The 27,093-nt window shown below is 36.4% G+C and overlaps 1 protein-coding gene across 1 annotated transcript in view; it reads right to left on the bottom strand.

The window, feature by feature from the left end:
* Positions 1 to 9,764: 9,764 nt before the first annotated feature.
* The window catches only part of RAB8B (RAB8B, member RAS oncogene family), a 54,741-nt gene continuing 37,412 nt past the window's right edge, over positions 9,765 to 27,093 (bottom strand). The window contains exons 2-8 of the mRNA XM_016141114.2: positions 24,260 to 24,320; positions 21,426 to 21,486; positions 17,624 to 17,701; positions 16,529 to 16,618; positions 15,233 to 15,298; positions 13,097 to 13,147; positions 9,765 to 12,297 (exon numbers count right to left, since the gene is read on the bottom strand). Coding sequence (XP_015996600.1) covers positions 12,205 to 12,297; positions 13,097 to 13,147; positions 15,233 to 15,298; positions 16,529 to 16,618; positions 17,624 to 17,701; positions 21,426 to 21,486; positions 24,260 to 24,320 — 500 coding nt within the window. The 3' untranslated portion in view covers positions 9,765 to 12,204. The remainder of the gene's footprint in view (positions 12,298 to 13,096; positions 13,148 to 15,232; positions 15,299 to 16,528; positions 16,619 to 17,623; positions 17,702 to 21,425; positions 21,487 to 24,259; positions 24,321 to 27,093) is intronic.

Here is a 27,093-nt window from a genome sequence, read left to right as displayed (position 1 = left end):
CGGCGGGGTCGAGGCAGGGGGCGGGGTCGAGGCAGGGGGCGGGGCGGAGCGGGTGGGGCGGGGCGGGGCGGGGCGGGGCGGGGCGGGGCGGGGCCGCGGCGAGCCCTGCGTTCCACCGGGATTCGGGGCATCCCCGGGCGGAGCTGTAGTGCCTGATCCAGAGGCGGCGTTAGCTGGCGATTTTAGGGCCGGAAGCGTAGTGTCCCCCTTCCTCTCATCACAATACAGACACATTGATCGGGCCACTGGTGCTGGCTGCGATGTGGCTAAAAGGAGTGGGGAGGTCCCCAGTTCCCTATGAAGCCAGAACTGGGGATTCCACATCAACTCAAGAGGAGCAGGGCAGAACAGAGACAAGATTCCATTTCTAAAGGAAGGAGTCTTTTTTTAAAGCCAATTTTTTCATTTGCATAGTTGCGGGAACTTTATGCTCCATCGTATATAAAACCCAAGCTGGGATAGAAGTGACCCAGGCGAAAATTCACAAACAGCAAAAGGATGATATAGTGATGGACCAAGCTGTCCTTCTCAGGGTTGTTTTGACGAGCTAGTTTTATTTGTTTTCCAACACACACCCAAGTCTTCCAAAAAGTTGTTTCTGAAGGCATTTTCTGATCACTCTGTAGTAATGGTCACATCTCCCTGCTCTTTTTTTACTTGCTCATTTCTCTCTCCCATTAAAAATAACATTTGGAAGGCAGGGGCTTTGTTTTGTTCTTTGTTGTTTCCTCAGCACCTAGAAAGTGCTCACTAAAATTCTGTTTAATGAATGAAATAATTTAAAAAGTGTAATTTATATAATGCTTTATATTAATTTCACGTTTTTTGAGAGATTTAAAGAAAACCAGAAGGTTAATTTCCTTTATCATTCGCATCTAAGATTTTTCTTCATGTTTAATGGAATAATAATAACACTTCACGGATTATTTTGAGAATTGTGCCTGCACAGTAAAATACTGTATAAGTGTTAGTCATTCCTACTCATTCTTTAATGTCTATCATGAATTAAGCTCTTGGAAATAAACAATGAAAAGACAAACAGCAGTAGAAAAAGTTGGGGTCTAAATGAAGATGTTTCATGTCTCACCTCTGAAAATGAGCCTTCAAATAATATAACTACAAGTATTTAATTCTTATGGTAAAATATCACCTTTCCCCATATAAAACAGACATATATATTTTCCATTTACTCCGGAGAATACTTCTTCATCTTAAAACATCCAGCACCCATGGTAACTCAGGTTGAGATGACAGTTCAAAGTGATAGAGTGACTCATCATTAGACAGATTCTTTTGGTTTTATCCTGAATCGAAGTTATCAAATGCAATTCCATCATTTTAGCTCCAGCAGAATGCTTTCACAGAAGCATAATAATATACTCATGTCCTTGGCATAAATTAAGATTTTTATACAAGAAGTGGCCATCTACATTTTTGCTGCCTGTATCTATAAAACTTTCATTATCATTGTTCAATATCTCTAAAAGATCCATGCTTTACTATACAAGTTCAGGACTAGAAAAAATTTGTTTTTCCTGACAAAATGCATATGCCCAGCTTGAGAGCTAACTCATCATAAACAGGCTTTACCTTGACTCCCAGAGAGCTTGGAACTAAACTTAATAGTCAATAATAGCAATTATTGCTTTTTAAAAATTATAATTACTGCCATGACTTCAGAATGTGATTTATTCTTTTGTCCCTATTTTAATAATTCGCTTACTCCAATTTTAACCAAGACCTATGTGTCTTGGTTAAAACCGCCTCAAATGTTTTGGGAAATCAGGGGGCTGTAAGTCAGGTGCATTTGTATTCATGGTTTCTTGACCTATTTCAGTTAAATCTTACTCCCTAAGTTCAGTGAAAAAACGAGAAGGCAATGCAAAATGTAACGAGTCTTCCCTCCCCCCAAATCTGTGAAGACATCTTTAGCTTATGTCTGTTGTAATAGAAAAGAAGGAAGCAACTAGATCAAATTGGCAAAATCACTAATAAAATAGACATCTTCAGCATTCATGGTTATTTATTAGAAAAACCTTCAAGTTTTCTCTGGAAATTGGTATCTTACATTTATGTGTTGCTGTTTAAAAAGCACTTTTACACTGATTTCAATAATATTGTATATCAGTGAGAAATTTGAGGCTAAGTAGCAGTGCTATTGACTCCTTAAGTTTTTGTGAGCTTAGCATTAGTTTCCCCCCAAAGACTTAAAAATATAAGGTACTAAATGATGTTGGGAGTTAAATCCCTAAAATATGATTGGGGGAAGGAGGCAAGCACACACACACTATGGATAGGAATGTAGACTGGTGAGAATTCCTCTGAACTGGGTGTGGTATTCGAAGCAATTTTAACCTGGACACACAGATCTTGGTCAAAATTGGGGTAATTGAATTATTAAAATAGATACTACAAAAAAACAATATCACATTTTTAGCAATTTATCAAGTAAGGCTTTGACGTAGTTACCAGTAATTCACAATATGCTAATGAATTCACTTGAGCTTTGTTTTCTGGTAGTGCTGATAGATTTACATTCAAAATGCCTATTGAATGCCTACTAAGTTATCAGGCACAGTACCAGACACAGAATACACCACTGAAACATGCTCCTGTCTCTATGGAGCTTACAGTCTAATAGGGTGCCATGAGAAAATACTGGAAGGAGGAAGGATACACAATCCAAACTTGTGAGATTTTGGTAACCATAATTCACCCATTCAGTTCTTGGCTTTGAAGTCAGCAAAGCTAGGAAATAGGGAAGAAATGGAAGGGCAAATGGAAAGGCTTTAAAGTGAAAGAAAGGAGGATATTTCTGAGGGACAGAAAGTAGGTCAGAATATGCCAGGAATGTGAAGAGAGGAATGAGAGATAAGACTGGATAAGCCAGCAGGTTACATCTACAAGTCCTGGGTTTATTTAGGAGAGTGACATGATCAGATCTCCTTTGTACAGATATGGAAAATAGGATTCCAGATAGGACATATTTGGCATACTGCAGGCATGAGATGCTGGTGGCCTGAGTCAGGGAGAGCGCAGGAGCTTGGAGAGAAGCAGACAAACTGAAGAGAGATTTAGGAATTGTGCAAACAATTTCGTGACCGATGAGATATATAGAGTGAGGGAGAGGGGAAAATCAAGGAAAGATATATATATGTACACATATAATTTTAAAAATAATATATATTTAAAATTTTTTTATTTTTCAATTACAGTTGACATTCAATATTATATTAGTTTCAGGTGTATAGTGGTTAGTCTTGCACCCACCTGACACCATTTTTAGTTATTGCAATACTATATTCCCAAAGCTGTACTTTATATCCCAGTGTTTATTTTTTAACTACTAATTTGTACTTCTTAATCCTTTCACCTTTTCACCCAGTCCCATAACCATCAGTTTATTCTCTGTTTGAATTGTTTTGTTTGTTCATTTATTTTGTTTTTTAGATTCCATATATGAGTGAGATCAGGTGGTACTGGTCTTTCCCTATCTGACTGGCTTCACTTAGCATACTACCTTCCAGGTCCACTCATGTTGTTGCAAATGGTAAGATGTCATTCCTTTTTGTGGCTAAGTAATTTTCCATTGTATGTATGTACCACATCTTTATCCATTCATTTTTTGATTGGAGCATTTTATTCATTTATATTTAAAGTAATTATTGATAGGTATGTAGTTAATTGCTATTTTATTTTCTTATTGTTTTTTAGTTCTCTGTTCCTTTCGTATTCTTTTACTCTCTTGTGTCAGCGCTGAGCTGATCGAGAAGGGAAGGTTCTGGTAGTGAGACGCCCAATTGGAAGAATGCACAAGAGACTACATGAGAATGAAATGGCAGGCACCAACTTTATTGTTTCTGTTGGAAGTTCAGTTATATTGTGGGGAGCATTCTTCCGCTCTTCTTCTGCTCCCCTTCTTGTGCTCCACTTCTCCCCAGGGGACCACATGGGCTCCACACTTTTCAGAATATAATAGCGGCGTTCGGCCACACATGCATGATACAATAAGCTGAATTACGTTTACATATTTTAGATGCAGGCACCCTACTACACTAATGTAACATTCTAAATTCCGTGTCCTATTCCTAGTTGTAAGCCTGGATCACAGCCAGACCTGGGACCAGCCATGCCTGGGACCCACAACTTGTATGTTGACTTTCTGTAGTGTTATGTTTGAATTCCTTTCCCTTTATTTCTCATTTATCTCTTGTAGATTTTTGGTTTGTAGTTACCATGTGCTTCATATATACATATCTGTTTAGAGCAGTCTACTTCATGCTGATGCTCGCTTAAGTTGGAAGACATTCTAGAATCACTACCATTTTTACTTACCCCCTTCACATTTGTTTTTGTCATTATGTTTTACTTCTTTTGTGTTTTTATATGTATCTCTTAATTTACTGTTAAAATTACACGATTTTCCTACTTTTGCCTTTTAACTTTTGTACTAGCTTTAGTGTTGGTTGATCCATTGCTTTTCTTATGTGTGTGACTCTGTCAGTAAGAATTCTCTTTTCATTTTTTTTTTTTTAGAATTCTTTTTTTGTGATATTTTCTTAGTCATTTATTCATTTTATTTATTTATTTATTTATTCTTCTTAAAGATAAACATTTTTTTGTAATACTAGTTTGGTGATGAACTTCTTCAGCTTTTTCTGTCTAGGAAGCTTTTTATCTTTCCTTCAATTCAGATGAGTCTGTGCTTGGTGTCCTTAAGAGGACACCTGGGTCTACAACAACTCTCCATCTCACCTGGACTGAGTCCCTTCCGATTTTCACAGCCAGCTGTTGTGGGGATTCCTTTTCCTGGCACTGGTGATTTGAATTGGGAAGCCCGGTGTGGGGCTGAGACCCCTCACTCTTCAGTGGGGACCGCTGAAGCCAAGATATCCCTCCAGATTCTTAACTGCCACACATGGCTATGGGACCAGCCTGTTCTACATCTCCACCTCTCCTACCAGTCTCAACATTACTTCTTTATATCCTTAGTTATAGTTCAGTTTAGCTAGATTTTAGATGCTTCTCAAGGGTGGTTGGTCTGTAATTTAGTTGTAATTTTGATGTAGTCATAAGAGGAGGAGGCAAACAAAGCATTTACCTATTCTACCACCTTGACTAGAAGTCTACATATTTTTATATTAATTAACTTTATTTGCTCTGGGGCATTTTCGTATATCCCTAAAACTAAATTGGAAATCTATTTTTGGAAGGTAGGAAACATGAAGAAAGAGGGAGAGAGGGTTTACACAACTTATCAATACATAAACAGCATTCTGGGTGATTTATCTTATTTAAAAGAAATTTTTTCTGTATTTAATAAAGATTTAAAAAGCCTAAGTAAGATATTTAACAAAGACTAAAGTAGTGTGAGGGCTGGAATAAAAACCAGAGAATGGAGCTTCTCTTTTTATTGCTGTACTTACTAAGGCATTAATGAATGTACTTCAGAAGTAAATGGAGAACAAAACAGCTCCTAAATTACACTTAGCTTTCTTCAGCAACATATTAATTTTGATGACTGCTGAAGTTTACCGATTCAACATTTATTAAACGGCAACTATGTGCCAGGCTCCTTACTGGGTACTGTGGACACACAAATGAAAGACACAGTCCTTGCCCTGTAGGAACTTAAAGAGTCTAGTAAGGAAGGAAAATAAATAGACCATTCAAATTCAGTGCAGTGAGTGACACTTTGGGCATATGTAGGAGGGGGCAAACCGGGGATGGGTTGTAACTGAAGTCTTCCCAGAAAAACCCTTACTGAGTCTTGAGAGATAAGGAGAAGTCAGGCAGAAAAAGGGTAAGAAGTCAGAAGGAGCAGCATGAGCAAACGAATGACAAAGCATGTGTTAGGGAAACTGCAATTACTGGTAAAGTTTAAAACATGGGTATGAGTTAAGACGGTGACAAAATCTAAAGGTGGAGAGAAAGGTGTGGATGGCAAACAACTTTATATGCCAGACTAAAAAGTTTAGGCTTTACCCCAAATTTATGAGGTGCCACTTAATGATTAAATTTGGCAGTGGCATAGGATTCCAGCTTTAAAAACCTGTCAGCATGTGAAAACTGGATTGGAGCAGAAAAAGACACTGGAAGACTGGGTAGGAGAGGCTGCAGAAATCTAGGCAAAAGATGAGGAGACCTAAACAAAGACGGAAGCCAAAATAATGTTTAAGTGGATAGATAAGAAAGAGATTAAGGAGTTAGGACCCCTAAGACTTGAAGATTGATTGAGGATCTAGGTAGCTGATGACACTATTGGGGGAAAGAGAAGAATAAGTTTCTCCTCCTGAGATTGAGGATTGTTGGTGGATACTGTGGGGGAGGGGAAAAAGATGCAGAGCTTGAGTTTGAGTTTTGTATGTGTTGTTTGATGTACTTGTAGCAGATCCAAGGGCAGATGTCCAGTAGGCAGATAGACTTTGAAGTCTGGCCCTCTGGAAAGAAGTTGGGGCTAGAGATAAATTTGAAAGCTGTATTAGTTTTCTGTTGTTGCTATAAACAATTACCACAAATTTAGTGATTTACAGCAACACAAATTTATTCTTTTAGAGTTCTAGAGGTCAGAATCATGAAATGAGTCTTACACCCGGCTAAAATCAAGGGATCAGGTGTCCGAGCAGGACTGGTTCCTGCTGGAGGCTTTAGAGGAAAATCTCTTCCCTTACCTTTTTTAGGTCCTAGAGGCTACCTACATTCCTTGGCTCACCACCCTGCATCCCACTTTTTCTCCGTTTCCATCATCATGTCATTTCCTTTTAATTCTGACTCCTCCTATGCCCTTGTCATAAAGACCCTTGGGATTATATAGGGCCCTCCTGGATAATCCAGGATAATCTCCCAACTCAAGATCCTTAGCTTGATCACATCTGCAAGGTACCTTTAGCTACATAAGGTACCATTCACAGGTTTGGGGGGTTAGAACATGGACATCCTTGGGGGCTGTTATTCAACCTACTACAGAAGTTAAGAGCATTTAAGAACCATAAAAAGGGATGAAATCAATTTTTGGGAAAGTGGGGAATACTGTCACAGAAGCTAAGGGAAGAGAGCCATTTCTGGGAGGGAGAGATATATACTGGTCAAATGCTGCCAAGAAGTTCACCAAGATAAGGACAGAAAACTGTCTACTTTAGCAACTAGGCAACTGTAAACATGATGTCAATAAAGTGATAGGAAGGAAGCCAAACAGGTTGAGAATAAATCAAAAATGAAAAAGTGAAGACAGTATTTATAGGCAACTTTTTAAAGAAGCTTAGCTATGACAAGAACAGGAAAAAACAATAGATGAAAGGGACAGGAGGCAAAGGGGTGGGAGGATTAATTATATATACTTACATGCTAAGGGGCAAAGGATCACACAGGATAAGAGTTTGAAAGTAGAAGAGAAAGAGCCGTGAGTTCCCCCAAGAAGTAGGCCAGAGCGGGGAGGATGACTCCAGAGAAGAGGCAGAGAGATAGCCTGAACTAAGAGGAATGCCTCTGCTACAAGAGGAAGGAGGTAAGGATGAGGTTGATGCAGTTAAGCCAGCCCATGGAGGTTGGGGAGGGAGTGGCGGCTAAGGCAGTTTTAGACTGATGCTTTTCTCTGTGAGGCAGGAGATGAAAGATCTGTCTACCAAGAGTAAAAGGAAAGAAGTAGGAAGCTTGAGAAAAATATTGAAGGTTCAAAATGGTCATGAGGATGAATGGGAAAACCTATGACTGGAAACATGCACAAGAATGGTGGTAGAATATCAATAGGGCTGGGGCCCTCAAACCCTGTGACTTGGCAGTGAAAACAAAAGAAACTACATTTGCAAGGACTAAGAAGGGAAGGATGATCAATACGAGACTGCAGTTCCACGACAGAATAACCTCGATGTATTCTAAACTAAAGATGAGCAGGATATCTGGCCATTTTTCTAAGTTTTTAAACAACTCTAAGTCAGATATAGCTTGCTATCCTGAGTCTACCACGGTTTGAGTCACGCACACCTACCAACTCGAAGAAAGATTTTTAAAACATGCATTCCACTTCAGAGAGTCATGAGTATTTTCATTATGTAGTTTTTATTTTAGACGAACATTATTGTAAAAAAAAGTTCACCTGGAATAAAATCCATTAAAAAAAAAAAACAGTATCAGTATCAGTACACAGTTAATGAATTGGCTAAACAAAATTACCACAAGACAGGTCCACGTTATCTGCAGGAGCTTTTCACATTAAGCCATTGGAGCAAAAATAAAATATGCTGAAACATACACAGGATAATTCTATGGAAAAATTATGTGTTTCCCATGAGGAGCATGATTTTAGTCAAATAGTATATAGTATTTTGCATTAAAGGAACTGCAGTGTCAGCTGCAAACAAAATAAAACCCATCTGTAAGGCCATAGGAATGAATTACAATAATTAAATTCACATTTTTAAAAAAGGTAGGAAAATGAAACGAGAAGTTCTGTTAGTTCTTGGCAATAAGAAATGCAATTGCATATGGCACAAGCATTTCAAAAAATGAAGTAGAATTTCAAAACATCCCTAAAATAATTATTTGCTAATTTTCATTTTTGTACATTTAAGTCATTAAGATGTTTTTCATAGTGAACATGACACCCAATTGATTTTATTAGTCTAAAAAAAAACCGATTCTACTGTAAAATTGTGCTAGCATCTGAAATTTTATTAGCATATCCTGCCTCTCTAGGTCCCTTTAGGACAAGGAATTTCATTTTTACATTCCCCTCTTCTTTAGATACAACAAGAAGGATAAAGGAATATCCTTTCTATGAAAAGAAAAATTCTAAAAAACCTGACAGCAGAAATGACTGCACAAAAATCTGAGATAAGTAAACTAAATAATGAAGTACTGTTTAAAAATTTTTAAGCTTAGATGCTCATCTTTAAAGATTAAGAACTATATTTATAAAAAAATCTAAGTCATAAACTACCAAAGAAAGTCTGCTTAAATGTATCACTTACTGTCCACAGGAAACCCTTAATGTAAGCTTTTATACAGATTCTCAGCATTAGAACCTGTCAGATGGAGTTACAATCTCTTAGAAATTTCTGCAAACATTTATCTATATTGCACAGCTATATTTATTAATGGAGACAGGAAGATAATACTTCTTTTTGCACTATCGGATATGACATGTATGTTCTATTCTAAACTAAACTACATCCTACCTTTCCCAATGACGCCTTTAGTTAAAAACAAAACATATAATGTAAATTGTGTTGGATTCTTAAAGGCTGGCTCGCTACTTCTCTACCAGGTATTAGAATACTAATTAGCTAAATGAGGTATAATTAAAAAATAGTCCTTCAAAGTAAAGAGTATAGTTTTCTGAAAATTTATAACAAAGACTGCACAAAATGTTTATGTAAATAGTAAGAAACCCTGCAGCACCTCCTAACTGATGCACAGGTGAGTTATTTCTCATAATTTGTCTGAAGTAAAATATAGCGAAAATAAGTTCCCAGTGAAACATTTTACAATTAACTGATTCACATGCTACTTAGTTACAGCACATTTTTATTGTCTGATATCCTTAGACACTATTCGAAAAGGTCTAGTCCAATTATTGGCAAAAATTAGCACACTGATAATAAAGTGCAGCCACTGAACCACTAATACTGCTGCAAAAATCTTCATGTACCTTATCTGCAGAAGACAAAAATGTTCACATAAAACTAGATTTCTTCAGTTTCAGCAGGGAACAGACAATTATCCGTCACTAAATTCATCTACAAATAGAAAAAATAATGCACTATATGTACATTATTAAGCAAGGTGGAGTATTTATTGGGTCATTTTACCATGCAGAAAGTGAATTTCCTATGGTCTTAGCTCAAATTATATACAATTTTGCAAGACTAAATGTAAGAAAATAGCAAGGACGATTTATTTCTATATAACAGAGTACATACCCCCAATTTGCTGCTACTTCAAGGAGCACTTTTAGACTCATCTAACTTTTATAGGCTCTTTCAAAGGGAAGTTCATGGAGACTAGTTACTAATCCATATAAGACAAAAAGAGAGAGAAAGAATAAAACAAAAGCAAAGCATTCTATTAAAAAAAAAAAGGCTAACCATAGAACATGTCAGTTTTGGTTTGCAGACAACCCCTGAGATATAAACCAAAGTGTTAAGACACCAAATAGTCAGAGGTAAATTATTAAGAGAATTACATTCATACATGGTGTCATAGCACTTGCCTTTTAGAAATGACTTTGTTACCATCCAGAAAGTTTAACTACTTGGATTTTTCAGAAAATTAGTGGTCAAGATGTTTCTAAGAAACTATTTTTTCGTTCCAAAAATGTATATAATTTTAAGATGGTAGACCTACACTCAACTTTCAATCAAAGAACCACTTGATTATACTGGGACACCAACAGGTACCTCTAAGTACAAAAAAAATCAAGTAGGCTGAAATTTGTCAACAATAAGTTTAGTGCATCCATCAAAAATAGCTCTGAGATATTTGCTGCAGCTAAATTGTGCATAAGTTTTCAAATAAGTAGTAAAGGTTGACTGGTCCAAGCATTCTAATGATACATCTTAATTTGAAGCAGAATTCTCTGTGGTAACAAGCAATCCATTTCTACTTTCATTTCCCATTCTTAACTGATAGTAACCTTTGTGAAACAATAGCCTAACAGAAAGAATAATTATGAACAGAACTCATTTTCCTCATAATTAATAATCACCTCTTTATTAATTCCTTCTGTGTTATGACACCGAAGGGTAGAATAACAGTAATGACATAATAATCTGAATTTGGCACAGAAGTTAACCCTAAATACCTTTTTTTCTATGGTTTCATTTATAAAAGGTATGCCAGTACCAGTGCTTGGTGAGAAAGGCAGCTAAACTATTGATTGGTTTTGGCCCAAATGACTAGATCAAGTTCTCTAACAATAAACTTGGAACAGGTGGAAATGGGTTCCACACATTCAACAATAGCTATTTTAAAACTGAAACCTTGCTCACATTTTCTCTCTAATAAAAGGCAAGACTTTTTCTAGAGGCTGCAGTAGGTCTAATTACTTTTTTTAAAAAAAGGCCAAATAAAAGAGCAAAAATCTTTATTTTCATCATTACCAAGAGCTATCTCTACTAAATTTATATTAACAAGTTACTCTCTCCCTATAGGTAAGCTTTCTGTGAATGGAAATCTAAATTTAACTCTTGTTAACTTGAAGATGGGATTATGTAAAATTGAGTATTACAACTAAACCAACAAGCTAAGGAATGAATTTAAGAAAAATTATATTACATATGCTAATGTGACAGAACCACAATTAGATGCTGAAATAAAACCCTAAATGATACATCTCTCTGCCTATGTAAAATTTTAGCTCAGAAAGTTCACAACCAGAAACGGACAACAACGTTGAAATACATTGTTTTAGGTAACTAAATGATTACAATAGGCCAAACAGAGGAAAAAACAGTAAATGCGAACCCTAGGAAAAGTGACAGTAAGGTAATTTCAAATGCAGTTTCCACAGATTAGGCAGAGGGAATCAACTGAGAAGAGATTTATTCAGCTACCCAGGCTCTCTGGCAAAAAAGTCAGGAATGAAGCAAAGCTCTAAACAATCTGAAGAAATAAAGAAATTGTAGCCTCTGATGAATAGATGGACATTTTCATAAATTTTTAAGATAAATTTTATCAGAATTTAATGATTCTTATTTAAGAAAGTCACAAATCAGAGCCCTTAAATAAGTGCTATCAATGCAGTAATATCTGGGTATATGAACCAGACCAAATGTCCTTTTAGTACATTAACCTTTGCTTTAAAGTGTTTTACTTTTTAAACATCCTCAAAAGCACAAATTTGTCTAGAACTTCACGAGACAAAAGTGTGCAAATATGAGTCTAAGATTGTGCTATAACAGGAAAAGGCTAACACTGATGTGCAAAGTGAAAAAGAAAGATAGCAGCTTCTGCAACAGGCAATAAAACAAAGAAAAAACAAGTCTTGCATGTGTCTCCATTTCATTGCTTCCATGTCTGAAAAAGGAGCCTGTTATCTTGATAGGCCATGAGGCTGGAATCCACTTGGCATTCTGTGTCAAGAGGTCTAGGTTCAGTGGTGCTCTCAGTGGCAGCCTGGCGGTGTGATTCTGAGGCTGGGTGACCTGTGCTTTCAGAGAAGCAGGAAAGGGTCCTCTAGATGTGCTGCAGTCTCTCAGAAAAAGTTCATCAAAGTAGCGAACAACGAAACAAACTGGTCTTCTTTGATCGGTTTTCTGTTATTTTCACTGGTCCACCTGCCCCTGATGAATTGCTGTCATTCTAAAAAACAGAAGATAAAGTTACCAAGGAAATAAGAGTTTCATGGCTTGACCCCAATTGTCTAAAAAAAACAAAAACATCAAACCATACCATAAATGTATATTCAGTGGAGTATTTTATTAGAAAGGAAACTAGTTAAGTTCCAACATTGTTGGATTCTTTGGAAATAGTGGATTAAAATGAGAAAAATGTTTTAAGGATAACTTTTATATTAATAATATATTAGTTAGGAAGCTCCTATTTCCAATTCAAAGAAATTATAGCCAAGGTTGTATAAAGTTTAAGGGTAATGATGGAAATAATGTAAAGATATTGGTAGTCAATTATGCTGTTAGAGGTAAGAAGAGTTGGTAATACAAAGTATACAATTATACTCAGAATTCAGGTTAAAATAAACTTTCAAGCTTGTCTTAATAATTTATCACTAAGATAAACTTTAGCAATTTCAAGGTAATAATTATATACAGATATAAATATGTCACATGAAAACTGAACTAGATAATTTTATGGCAAAAATTCAATTTGTGCCATTATTATTTTAATTATTCAGATCAAAATTCAATGAAAGTCCACTTAAAAAGTCAGATAAAAGAACTGAAATGGCTATAGTTCAGAAATAAGAAACCTGAAGGAACAGAGATAAGAATTAAAGTTCAACCAGGTAAATATGTGAGTCGGGAAAAAATGAGTTAATGTGAATGTATTATAATCAGGCCTATCCTTTCAATCAAATAAACAGAAGAAATAAAAGAAATTTTAAAACAGAATAGTGAAAATAAAAATTGTAAGTGATACAAACCATTTTTCTGTTGAGTTTTGTCATTATATCTCGTGCAAGAGTAAAAAATGCCTAAAGGTAAACCAAAAATTTTATTATTATATATTTCTATTTTAAAATTGAAATATAGAATGTTTTCATTATTTCATTATGAAATATAAGTATATTAAAGTTTTTAATTGAGAGGACAGAATTGAAATTATAGTATACACAGGAAGATTGTATCTTATGATTATATAATATGACACTTGTTGAATTATGGGTAGTTCCTCAGTATACCAAGAGCACCTGGGGGGCAAAGGCTCTGTCTAAGTCACTCCTCTCTCCCCAAAGTGGGACACACTGCCTGATCTAGAAGATGCTGAGTATGTTTAATAAGTGAATGAATAAATACGTATTGCCCTATAGGTCTAAAACCTGTTTATATAAAAATCTGTGCTTTTTATTCCCAAGGTCTTCTCTTTCAAATTGTTTTCACTATACCTGAGAATATATAATCTTCCTTGTCTTAACATTCCCAAATCCTGATAGTTCCTATAGCTCAGCTAAATTCCCCACTGTGGAAATCAGATCAAATGCAAGCAGGACAAATTTGATTAGTCTGTGACATTTTATGCCTCGTGTCTCCTGACCCAAACTAAATATTTTTAAAAATCTATCATCCTTACTTTGTTTCCATAGAGCCAAAATTCTTAAAGCTTCTTCTGTTGTCTCCATGCTAAACCCAAAGAGACTATGGTGTCAGTCTCTTTGTTCCCAACCATGCCTGATGCTCAAAAAAAGTTCAGCGAAAGGATTATTCCCAATCAAGTCAAACAAAACAATACGGTAACTACTATTATCACTCGCTGTTCGTGTCTCACTGTCACACTGGTTACCTGTGAATCTAAGTTTCTAAATAAGCCCATCTCAGGCTTTATGAGGATAACCACACTAAGTTAAAGCTCTGGGGAAAGTGCTTAATTGGCCAGAATAAGCAGTTCGGGCAATTCCTAGTTCTATATTTCTATAACTCCATGCTCTCTCTAGGCCAGAGGTGTGACCAGGGTGCAGGTACTAACAGAGACCTAAGTCTACTCCGTTAAGCCAGGTTACCGAGTCCTTTCTGTGGGCGCCATCCTATGTGGACCACGTGAGTGAGCAAGCTTTTTGCCTGTCTCTACCATTAAAGCTGACAAGAGGCTCCCCTCTTCCTGATGGAAGAAAATCCTTTTGTGGCAAGCAAAAGGAAGCACTTTTCTGCTTATCTATGCTTGTATAAATATATCAGCAGAGGCTTCCTATTTCCTAATGCCCATGAGTCAACCTGAAAAAAAATGAGTTTTAGTTATTTAAACAAAGAAAAAATTCTGATTAGTGTCCATTAACCAATAGTCATTTTAAGTCTCAATTTTTAGCCATGATATGGTGAACAATGAGTAGTCTAAGAAATTATATGTTTATAAAACCATTGGTATTATTGTTAAATGAATTATATGTATTAACACATATTGCATGTATTATTTTTATGATCAGTTTTTTAAATGGTTTTAAAAAAGAAAATATTATCAATAATTCCCCTCTTGGTAAAAAAAAAAAAAAAATCTATTCTTAGAAGACTTTGGATGATTTGGTTTTCTTTAACAGTTATCTTCCTGAAAATTATTAAACCACTCTTTGATAAACACACTTTCTTATTACTAAATGCCACTGTGTTACAATGTATCGTGCTTAATCTACTTCAAACATGTACACTAAGGGAATCTGTTCAAAAAGCTAACAGTTTAATTCTCTCTTGAGAGAGTATAGACATCAAAGTAATTACAACTCTCCTGCTACAGGCTACTACAGAATGACATGAACGATGAATAATGAGGAGAGGATACTGCTTGGTTGGCTAATACAGGATTTCCAGCTTCCCAAACGAAGGGCAAAACTGAACTTAAACTAAACTTGATCTTCTGTTCAGTGAATCTTAATCAAGCAATCTAATATATCCCATGTGGAAATTCAAAAAGCAGGGTCCACATAAAAGTAAGAAGCACAGAAGTTCACAAAATGGAGGTAAACTTCACCAAAGACATTCACTAAGTCAGAAAAAAGGCTTTGAGAATTTGAGCATAGGCACCTAAGCACTCGTGCTACTATATAACACAATATCAAACATTTCTTTCTTACCTCTTCTACATTTGTACTGGATTTTGCACTTGTCTCCAAGAATTTAATTCCATAGTCAATTGCTAACTGAAAGGCAAAAAGAAACATTTAAATTCAGAGAGAGTTGTTTGAACATATAAAGCATTGGTATTTTCTACGTTTTTCAAAGTCCCAAAGGTAGAGTATCTAGTTTAGAATTCCTGAAGTTCTCAAATCTCTGTACTTCCTTCTATTGTGTTTGAAATTTAGATGTCTAAATTAATCGCCATAAGTAACAAGGCACTACTTATACTTAAAACACAATTTAAGTACTTCTCTTTTTTTCTATTATACATTTAGTTCTCTAATACACTTAAAAAAAAAAAAAAACTATGAAAACTATGACAGACGATCACCCCTACCATTAACTTGGATTCATTTCTCCTTTTATCTGCTCTGAAAGTATAATTCTCCAAATGTTACTATACTGATTTTTCATTATTTTTTGATAAATTGGTGCTCAACAGAAGCCTAACATACTAAGTATTCATTGCTTTGGTTTCTATTGATTGTAACAAATGTGAACTTCTCCATGTTTCTATCTACTCCCAAAGAGTTCTCAGTTCATTTATAATACCAAGATTAAGAGAATGTTTTTAGGGGAAAAAGTCTGCAGTCAGACTGAAAACCAAAATGCATTTTGCATGTATCACTTGAAAAATAAAAAAGACTAAACCAAAATTCCAAGACTTAAAAATTAAAGCCTCGAAAATCTATTTAGAAAATGTCATAAAAGTGAATATATAGATATAATAAATGCCTTTGCTTTTCAGGATACAAAACAGAGAAATGCTTATAAATGGCCTATAAATGACATCCATAGCTTGATGAGTTATAAGGAGTTTATCCATAATGACCTAAATCTAATGTGTAGTACAATATTCTTAGGAAAAAATAATAAATTGCAAAATGATTAATGTTGAACTTCACCTATCCTATTACTTTTTTCCAAAGAGAATAAACTAACTTAAAAACCAGACATTTTCACACAGATATGGAAGAAATAGCCTGAACTCTAAACTGCAGGAATCTGAAAAAGAATCAGTTTGTATCTCCCAGAAAACAGCGAATTCTTTAGGAATGAGTCAGTCATGACTACACAGTATATAGAGTTGGCTCTCGAATACTAATTCATACCATTGAAGTATGGATTACATCTCTTTGTTGTCTGTTAAAGGATTAAAATATAGACACTTAAAAAACTTAATAAGTACACTAAGAAAAATAACTGCTTAATGTAAGTAGATTCCAATCTTTATGCATTCAGTTCAAATTTACCTTCTCCCCTCTTTCTTTTGACACTTGTCTTTTGTCATTCATATCACATTTGTTACCCAAGATCATTCTTTCAACATCTGAAGAGGCATGCTGCAAGGAGAAAACAGTACGCTATAAAAACAGCCTGAGAAAAGCACGGTTATTCAATAGACAAATCCTAACCTGTCAGAAACACATCCATGAATCTAATAAGAAGACAAATGATCTTTCACTCAATACAAGGCATGATTCAGAGAACAATTTAAAAGCTAGGAGGAAGGGAAAAGCTACAGCAATAAGAGGCTATGCAAACATTTTCCCGAAAGCTTTTGGTCATTCTCATGTCATTTTTTGGTACATGAACAAACAGAAATAAAACTTATGGTTATCTAACAACTTCCAAATATTAGTTTGGGTCAAAAAAGAAAAAAAAACCTCGGTATTGAGTGAGCTAGTGGGGAAGGTATTCTGGATTCTGAACTACTTAAAAAATAAATTCATGTAGGTTAATATAAATGTATACGAAATTATTTCTGAGTCAGATTTCTTTCTGAAATGTCAGAGACATAAATAAAAATCATGATTCTTATCAATCTGAAATTAAACCAAGTTTCAAATATCTAAGATACAAAAAAATGTTTGAAAGACAAAATGATCAATTGTTAGAATAAAGACATATTTTTGCCAGTCAAACCAAATGGTGGAACAGATAGGACCTGGGAATTGGACGTTTTAATCCTGGCTCTCCTTTTTAAGGCTATAAGAATTATGGGTAAGTAATTTCTTTCTGGCCTCGGTTTTCTCATGTATAAAGTGAAGACTTGTATTAAATTATTTTCAAGATCTCACCTAAGTATAAAATTCTGTGAAACTGCTCCTGGCTGCCCCACCCACCCCCACCCAAGTCCAGCAGGGCAGTCATACTGGCAGACTGGAGTGGAGATTTTGCTCTCCACACGCCCCTCAGAGTCAGGGCCTGACCTGCCCATGCCCAACTTCTCAGCAGCTCAGCTGCCTCTTTGAGAGACAAAAGGAGCCCTTTACAAGCTCCAGGCAAGTATCATCATTCCAGTATCATCATGATGGTCTCCAGTATCATTCTCTTTATATATATACCTCTTCAATGTTTCTTATCCAATTTTTAATATTGTCAAAGGACTTTTCATTTGTGATGTCATAGACCAGCATAATTCCCTATAGGAGAAAAAAGATCTTTATTTAGTACTTTATATATTTAAAGTTATAAAATAAAATGTAACGTACTCCTCCCTCATTAGAAACCAAATCCTTTTATTGATCTTTATAAAAAGGATTCATAATATTTTAAAGTGAACAGAAGCAAAAATAATAAATTCTTCCACTGTCTCACCACGTAAACACTGTTAACATTTTCACTGTTAACCTTTAATGAATTAGTGATTATGGTAAAGGTGATACACCCTTTCTACCTGACCTCACATGATAAGAACTGGCACCAACTAGAGGTGAAAGCATGTTTAAGTTAAAGGTAACAATGAGAGTAAGAGGCAATCACTTCTGTTGTGCATGTGTTTATTCCAAGTAGAAAGTGTCTTGCTTCTTACCTATACTAAGATTGTAACCATACTGCTTTAAAATTATTTCTTTTTATATGGGCTGATTAAAATGTCATCATCTGTCTAAGTACATCACAGACACTTAAAATATAATGTATTTGTTCTATGAGTTTAATGAAAGGCATTGGCATCATATTTTTAAAGGTCCCATGGCTGGTATTTCTAAAGGGTCTATATTCTAAATGTTTCAACTGACACCTGTATGCTAACTATTCCAAAATCTGTATTACCAGACCACCCTTCTGTATTAAGTGCTAGATTCACCCACCTGTCCAGCCACTCCACAAATACTTAGTGAGCACCTACTGTGTGCCCGATACTATACTAAGTACTACCATCAGTGAACAAGATGGACAAGGCCCCTTCCCCTCATGGATGGCTAACAAAGAAAACAATGAATCAATAATTCTACAATTAATTATATTTTTGACAATTGCTCTGAAGAAGCATGAGTAGCTCTGTGTACGAATGCTAATCTAATCCGGCTGAGGGGCTGGGGTGGTCAGGGAAGGCTTCCCTGAGAAAATGACATAAAGTCAAGGCTTGAGTACTAAGTAGACCTGAACTGGGAAAGGGGGTTGAGGCAAGAGTAAAGAGGGGAAGCCTATAGCCCCTGGTACATAGCAGAAATGTCACAAATATCTTGCTGACCAGGAAGGCCCAGAACCCACTGTACTGAGTGAAAGAAAGTTATCAGCTTGGCAAGAATGCACATATCCAATGGGAGAAGAGGACACGATGAGGCCAGAGATAGAAGTCAGAGATGTGCCTTGGAGGCCACTGACTGGCCTTAGGCTCCCAGATGTCCCCTATGGTCATAAAAACTCAATTAAGTAAAACACCAGGTTGTCTTCCTCCCCTCTAAATCTTTCCTTCCTTCTTATCCTCTTGCTTTGATGATGGGCAATACAAACCTGCCAGTCAGCCCCAGCAGACCCCTAGAAGTAATCTTCTCCACAGTCAGGCAGGCAGGCAGTTAATCACTAAGTCCTGTAGGCCCAACGACCTCAATATTTCTAGAATCTGATCCTCTCTCCACATAAATTTATATCTTCGGCTTCAATAGCAAATACCCTTTGCCCATTTACTGTGTAAACTAACATATGAATCAGTTGGAAATACACTCAAGTATACTAGTTAAAATTTTATAAATCTGGTATTACCTATAACAACAACAGCTTCCTTAGAGTTTATAAGACAGTGTTCATCTATGAGAAATGTTGATAAAGCAGGGATATAGTCCTTTTTCCCCAAAGCCCGACTGTCCATCAAGGTTACCACTATGTCTACAAATGTTGCTGAACAGTTTGAAATAGACCAAAGAACTCTACCATGCTGGCAGACTCCAGTACAGTACTTATTAACATGCTGCATGACTGAGCCAACCAAACTAAACCTGCCAGAACCACTAAATCTGAAATGAGAACTCGCCCCAACAAGAAAGCGATGGCCCCATATCCAACTGGAACAGATGACCTCCAAGATCCAAGACTCAAGTAGAGCAGGGTTTCCTGAAGACTCGTCTAAGATTGTCTCTAGGTCTGAAATTTCCACCAATTCACCCCTACAGCAAGTATTTATTGAGAATCTACTCTGTGTCAGGCACTGGCATTACAACAGAACAAAAGAGACAGGAACCCCTATCTTTAAAGTGAAAAGACAATATTATCTTAGAATGGCAGCAATTTCTAATTATTTGAAGTAATATGAAGTAAGACTAGGAAGTGGATAAATAAAAAAGACAGATAACCCTCAAATCTAAATTAAATAACGCATTTCAATGACCTCTTTCCTTGGACCGTGAACTAGAGCTAGACATCCAAGGGAACTGTGCTCCATATTCTAAATGTTTCTGACAATTCTCTGGTGAAAACAAGCACTCAAGTGCTATCAATACATCACTCCTGGAAAATAAAAAACTGGCCTATAGAAACGGTATGTTTATATGATGTCTCTAATCAAAATTACTTATAAGCTATTCCAAATCATCCCTGTTAAGATGTTCTTATTTATCCTAAAATCTTTCCTGGGGGAAACAACCAACCAACAAACAAACTTCTTACCAGCTCACAGATACGTCCCTTGCCTTTGATTTCGGTCTAAGCAAAATAAAGAGTAGCTGACAAATATCTTTCTTAAAATGATGGCCTTTCACAATCTTAAAAGTATTATAGGATAAAATGTGGAGAACATATACATATAAAATGCTTAGTGGTGTATAGTGCTAAGGTGATATGGCTTTGAGAAGGAATGCCCAATATTTCTGTGGCGATGAATAATTGGTACTCAAATAATAGAGAGTAGCAGTGGAGGAGGAAGGGAGGGCAGCATAATAATGAAGGAATCTATGGATTCTGATCATATCTTCCTGAAGGCTAGGGGATAGCTATCACCCCTACAGTTCTGTCACCCTGACACCACTCCCAGGAGCACAAGTCTTTTAAGCGATGAGCTGGGGTAGCTGGTATCCCACAATCTTGTAGGTTGAGTGAGCTTTATGATCTCAACTGCTCAGCCTTCCGAGATGCTCTGGGCACACAGGGTTTCACCATAATTCGAAGCTCCACCCAGTGCTTGAATTAGGCCTAAAAGCCAAAGATAAAGCCCTGGTCTGGACTTTATGTTTTCGGCATGGTTCAGGACAGCACTTTTAAGCTGCCTTATTCACTATAGTACTCGCAGTACCACACAGAAGCTGCCCCGAGCCAACAAGCAATATAAATGGCTTATACAGATGAAGCACCTTAGGATGGAAAATAACCAAGTGATGAGGTTATACTAACAAGGCTAATGCTAGAATGTAGCAAGAAAGGACCTAGTAATCAAATTTCACCAGATTCTAAGCCTCAAAGAGTCACAGACCATTCAGCTACTTCCTGGCCTGCTGGTAGGATACTGGTGGAGGAGACTCCAGAGACCTGAGCCATTAAGAGTGGATGGTGTGGATGTGGTAAGATAAGGAATGATGGTGCCAGGGCTAAATGATGAGAAAGAGCAAGAATAAGTCACAGAGCTTGCGGTTTACTGAGATTTGGCAAAGGTATTAATAAAAGGAAAAATCACAAAAATATAGTCACTCAGAATGTGTGAGGAGTTCTAAAACATCTATAAGCTAATTAATTAATATATATTATCAAGACCAAAGGCAAAGTATACAGTTACTAAACACAAAACATAAAAATCTCTTTAAACATTTTGTTTTCATATAAAGAATTTATTTCCCCCTTTGCAATAGACTTCAGTTTGAATCCTATAAACCTGATAAATGAATACTCATGTTTTACTTTCACCTGAAGAATTACAAAGCCCTAAAACACACTCACCATGGCTCCTCTATAATATGCTGTCGTGATGGTTCGAAATCTTTCCTGACCTGCTGTGTCCCTAAAATTTGAAACAAAGGAGAGAATGGTTTTAAAAGTTGTCACCAGCTTGACTGAGGAGAGACATTAAGCTGTAGGAGATATAATTCTGGTCTGCTCACAAATGCAATGGTTTCAGGCGACAAGGTGGAATGTGATACAAAGGGGGCCTGTGGTGTATCTATGAGTTGGAGGCGGTGGTGGCCATGGGAGCCTGTCAAGAGCTCACAATGACTTGGGTGAAAAACTTGGACCTTGACGATAAAAGCATCAACAGGAAAAGCCATGGCCTGCTAGGATCTGGCATGCTGTATTAGTCAAACCCATGTGGGAGAAAACAGAGAATAGTTTTAAATTCTTGGACTCCCAGAGGCAGTTATAATCCTTTTTATAAATGCCTAATGATTAAGGCATTTTGCTCTCTTGAATGGAAAGTGTACAAAGAAGCAATTGGGCTAGACTTACTACTGTGTAAATTCTGCCCAGCAGAGCACACTAAAATGGATCTCCTCAAGAACTTTCTCAGCTATGGAACCTGTGATTAAATGGGAACCTAGAGTTCAATACATAATTGTTGACAATGTCTCCAAAGACTTTAAAATATGAAAAACACCTCAAAATTACATAAACTTTCACATATTCTTGCTTTTTAGCTGATAGCATACCATTAGAATACAATCTAAAAAATATAAGTTTATAATTACATTTATTGAAGCAATCCCTATATAGAGGGTCAAATTTCCTTGATATCTGGGAAAACCAATATTCCTCAATTTGTCTCTTACCACCAGTACTAATTCATTCCCTACTAAGACAAACTAAATTGTACAATTTAATTATAGGGAAGAAGGAGGCTTTTGTGAAAGTATACTAGAAATCTAATATATGCCAAACCCAAAAGAGAGATGAAGGCTCACGAGAAATACAGTAAATTAAAAACATTACTAAAATCCTAACACTTATGTATACCTTACAAAAAATTCTCACATGGTGCTCACATGATGCCTACCATAGCCCAGTATGTGGTATTATCATTCATCATCCTCATTCTGCAGAAGAAACAGGTTTGGGTGGGCTGTGGTCCCCAGTTTTGCCACTAAACAGCTCATACCTTTAAAATGAGACTCAAGCCACCTAGGTCTCGGCTATTAAACGCAGGGCCAGGCCTCACACCACAGTCATCTTATCCTACTCTTTTCTCACTGATCAGCATTAGCTACTTAGGGCACTTGTTTGGTACATAGCAAACAAATCATGGGAAAAATACAAGCCAAGCACCTTTGAGCAGGTTAACTATATTTTGATTCTAACACACTACTTGATTTAGAACCGGTTAAGCAATAGGCTGAAGGGGAAACCCTACCATATTAAACGTAGGTCGTGAAGACTAAATAGAGACTACTTTGCTGCTGAGAGAAGCCATAAGTAGTGTCATGATGTTATATCACATTCTAATTAGCTGATCACCCACAGGATCCTAGAAACACCCCCTTATTCATTATAACCAGCACTGTATATGATAGAATCAGAAATTCTCTTTGCTTGCCCCTTAAAATTTTTTCTGTATCTTTAAAATATTTGGCCTCTTACTAAACACCAATAGAGAAAAAGGGCAGCCTGTGGTAACCTTCGCAATGTGACAGCGTACACTGGGACTCACCACACCAGGCTAATATATGAGGCTGACACAATGGATGCTTGTCTGAGCTTTATCACTGACCCAGACATACGCCCTCAGATAAATTTAACCGCTCTAAGTGCTAGTTTCTTCCACTGCAAAAGAAGGGCTAGTGAATTTAAAGTTCTATCCCCGTTTTGAGATTCGAAGAGGAAAAACAGCCTGAGAAAAAAGTTCATATATATTAACTTGACCATTTGCCCTGTGTAGCTTTAAATTTCTATGTTTTATCTACTGCTGTCATCATATATTAGATCATTAAAAACCTTCTTCAAAGCTCCAAATCTATAGGGCTCCATGGAAGGCCCTATACTGAAATAAATTAAACCAGCTTATATGAGGTTAAAAAAAAAATCTATGAAGTGTTTCAGAGTTCAAGCCAAAAATATTCAAACTGGCAATCTGGGAGAACCATATTTATTCATTGCAGTTTGACAAATTCCTCAGGAATTAACCAGTCAGAGTTGGGTGAGCATAAAGAGAGCTTTGCCTTGCATACTGCAACATGAAAGATGAGAGGCATGACTTTTTTCTTTTTTATTTCCCAGTCCAGTGTTCCCCATTTTTTTTTTTTTTTTATTTAATGAGAAGAAATATGCATCAGAGCTGAATGGGAACTCAGCTATCATAAGTCTAACCAAACAATTTACAAATGAGGGAAAGTAGGCCCTAAGAAGAGAAGCAACTGGCTCCAGGTCCTCAACTGAGGACGTCTTGGCTACAGCTTAGATGTGCACATCCTGTTCAGGGTTCCTAACACTTAACTACTATTTTGCCTTATCTGATTTCGCAGCTGCAATAAGTACAATGAAAAAGTAGTTTATACTCTAGAATTTAGTTTCCTCCCCTATAAAATTAGCATTTTGGAAGAATGCGCTCTCAGATCTCTTCTGGCTGCGGGTTAGTGGTATCATTCCCTACCGTCCCACTCTTGGTAGAAAGACCTTTGAATACTTCTTACCCATTTCCTCTTGGTTCTGATAAACAAAAGATGTTTTAGCTATCGCGAGATACCTCAAACTTATCACAATGCACATTTTAATTCTTGACTAAAGTCAAAATTGTGTGTATACATGTATTTGTATATGTGTATAAATATATATATATATTTACTTACCATATCTGAAGCTTAATTTTCTTTCCATCTAGTTCTATCGTTCTGATTTTAAAATCAATTCCTGCCAGAAAAATAAAGATGTGAAAAATTTCTTCAAATATAATTCAAGTTTTAATAGAAAATGGACAAAGATTCCTATTGAAAAAAAAAAAAAAGCTCTCCAACGCACTGGAAAATGTGAACACAGAGAGGGTGTGAATGGTATGTTTCCTCTGCATACAGGCTGAAGAAAAGAATGCTAATTACTCTGCAAAGAATTGCACACGTTAAATGCAACGTATTATTTTGACATAAATGGATCATATCCCTCACAGTTACATTAATTTAGACAAACTGAGAATGAGCTATATTTTCTATTTTTTGAAATACATATAAACAATGTTTTCTACCCTTCGTACCCCATCTTTTCTGGAAGAAGGCCATGGGACCTCTTCATAATGTCTTCCTCCATCTCCATCTATTTGTTTCCTCAGAATCTGCAACTGGCTAACCATGCACGTGTGTGTTTGTGTGTGTGTGCGCGCATGTGCGCGCGCGCACACACACACGCACACACACACACACAACCCAAAACAAAACAAACAAAAACCTGTCTATTTGAATGCATGGATGGGAAAGCCTGTATTTTATACAGTTAGCAAGTATTTTGCATACATTTTAATAAATGTTCCCACCATCTTACTGGCTAGAGCTGAAATAGCTAAAATGGTTTTTAGTTCGGGCTGCACTTGAGAATTACCTGGGAAACTTAAAAAAAAAAAAATACTCATAACTAGGCCTGCTCCTGTCCCAAAATTCTGAGATTCTGACTTAATTGGTCAAGAGCAGAATCTGTGCACTTGTAATTTTCAAAGCTCCCTAGGTAATTCTAGCCTGAAACCAAAGATAAGAAGCACTCAATTGTGCCTGAGAGGTAGCACTGAAAGTCATTTGGGACTCTGGCACTCCAAGTTCAACCCCTCCCTCACCTATTTTCCCAGACTAAGGTAGCTTGAAACTTATTTAGAAATTCAACTGCAAACCATAAAGTCCTGGGCAAATATCAGCATGCTCTGTCATTTTTCAGGAACAAGCTGCTGCTACTCTTTCTGAAGGGACCAGTCAGTGAATACAATTCTACTGCATTTGCTAAATCCTCATCATCTGGCTACTCGGCTTTGTTTCAGGTTTTTCAATTCTTTTGCATTCTATACAGGACCCTGTACAGTGGTTTCCAAGACATTTCAAAAAAAAAAAAATGTCAATTATGTATCCTCTAAATTGACTTAAACGTTAACAGTAGTTATTTGGTGTAGAAGAAAGCCTTCAACAGCTATGTTACCACAATGTTTCTACATATCAGCATTGAGATCATCCCAAAAGGCTTGCTTGCCAGCTCCAGCTTCATATAATGCCTAGGCATTAACCAAGCGGGTTTCCCCCCTTTTCCCCACAGGGACCCTTTTTAGGTACTTCTGTGCGTCTTGAAATAGACAACAATCACATCCCAGCTAATCTAGCAGGACAGCTTCTCCCCTAATAACCACTGTTATTGTTAACAAATACAATCTGAGATCCAATATCCCCAGGTCATCTGGCTCATGTTTCTTCCAGGGCACCTCAGTATTGCAGGGTGTGTGGTGGCAAAAGCAAAATTTAGCAACACAGCATGAATATTACTGCTGGTGTCACACAAAATTTACTGAGGCCATCGCTCATTTTAGACTTAATACACACTAATTTTTATTGTGATGTATCTTTTTATACGTCTCCAGTGTAACAAAGACCCTCTAGGGATTCTCCGCTATCCTATATTCCTTTTTGGCCCAAGCACCAAGAGCAATGCCCAACGGGCACCCAATAAGTGTTCCTTGATATTAACATTTAAAAAAAATTTATAATGTTCCAAATTCATAGAAACGGAAAATAGAATGGTGGTTACCAGGGGCTGGAGAGAGGGGGAAAAGGAGAGTTGTTGTTCAATGGGTATAGTTTCGGATTTGCAAAAGATAAAGTTCTGAAGATCTGTTTGATAACAATGTGAATATACTTAACATTAATGAACTATATACTTAAAAATGATTAAGATGGTAAATTTTATGGTTTTTTAAAATCACAATGAAAAAGAAAAAGATCCATGACTTTCAAAATACCAACTATATATTTGGAAAATTAGCTTTCTCAATTGGAAGGCTAATATCTAACATTCCATCATTTAGTAGTTCATTCACATTTTAAATAAGAGACTATGTATGTCAAAATGCCTATCTAAATGTATGCTTTCCTTATTCTGGCTCACTAAGATTGTAACTTCTGTTCTTTCAAGGTTGTTTTTGCCTATAGTTGGGAGTCGTGGGCAAATTTTCCACCTTCAACAAAGCCATTTTGAGGCTCCTTAAAGTCTCAGTTACTCTCTATTCAATAAAAACATTTAGGAAACTTTCTACTGACCTAGTTTTTTGTGTTTTCTTTTGTTTCGTTTTTGTAGCTGTTACAAGGATTACCTTTCTGTTACTTGAGAAGGTACTACCATTATCTGGGATACTTAACCATCTTTTCGCTATTCAGAGGTTTTCAATGTTTATGAGTTGAGAACTTGTATTTTAACTTTTTTTAAATATGGCTATCAGCAGCCAGTTTATAGACAAATGCTGCTGAACACAGTCAAATTAGCACAATGTTAATTTCACTAAAAGTGGAAAAATCGTTTTATTATTATTATTAAAAAGCCGGTCCTGGAAGTTAAAAGATATAGATTATAGGTTGGGTTCTGTCATTATCAACTTTTGGGAGGTTGCTTAACTGCTCTGAAGTTCTATATTTCCAACTGTAAAAAAGGTTGAGAGGATTTAATT

Source organism: Rousettus aegyptiacus, unplaced genomic scaffold (assembly GCF_014176215.1).
Source record: "Rousettus aegyptiacus isolate mRouAeg1 unplaced genomic scaffold, mRouAeg1.p scaffold_m13_p_3, whole genome shotgun sequence".
Classification (NCBI taxonomy): domain Eukaryota; kingdom Metazoa; phylum Chordata; class Mammalia; order Chiroptera; family Pteropodidae; genus Rousettus; species Rousettus aegyptiacus.
This window is presented reverse-complemented; position numbering and strand designations above follow the sequence as displayed.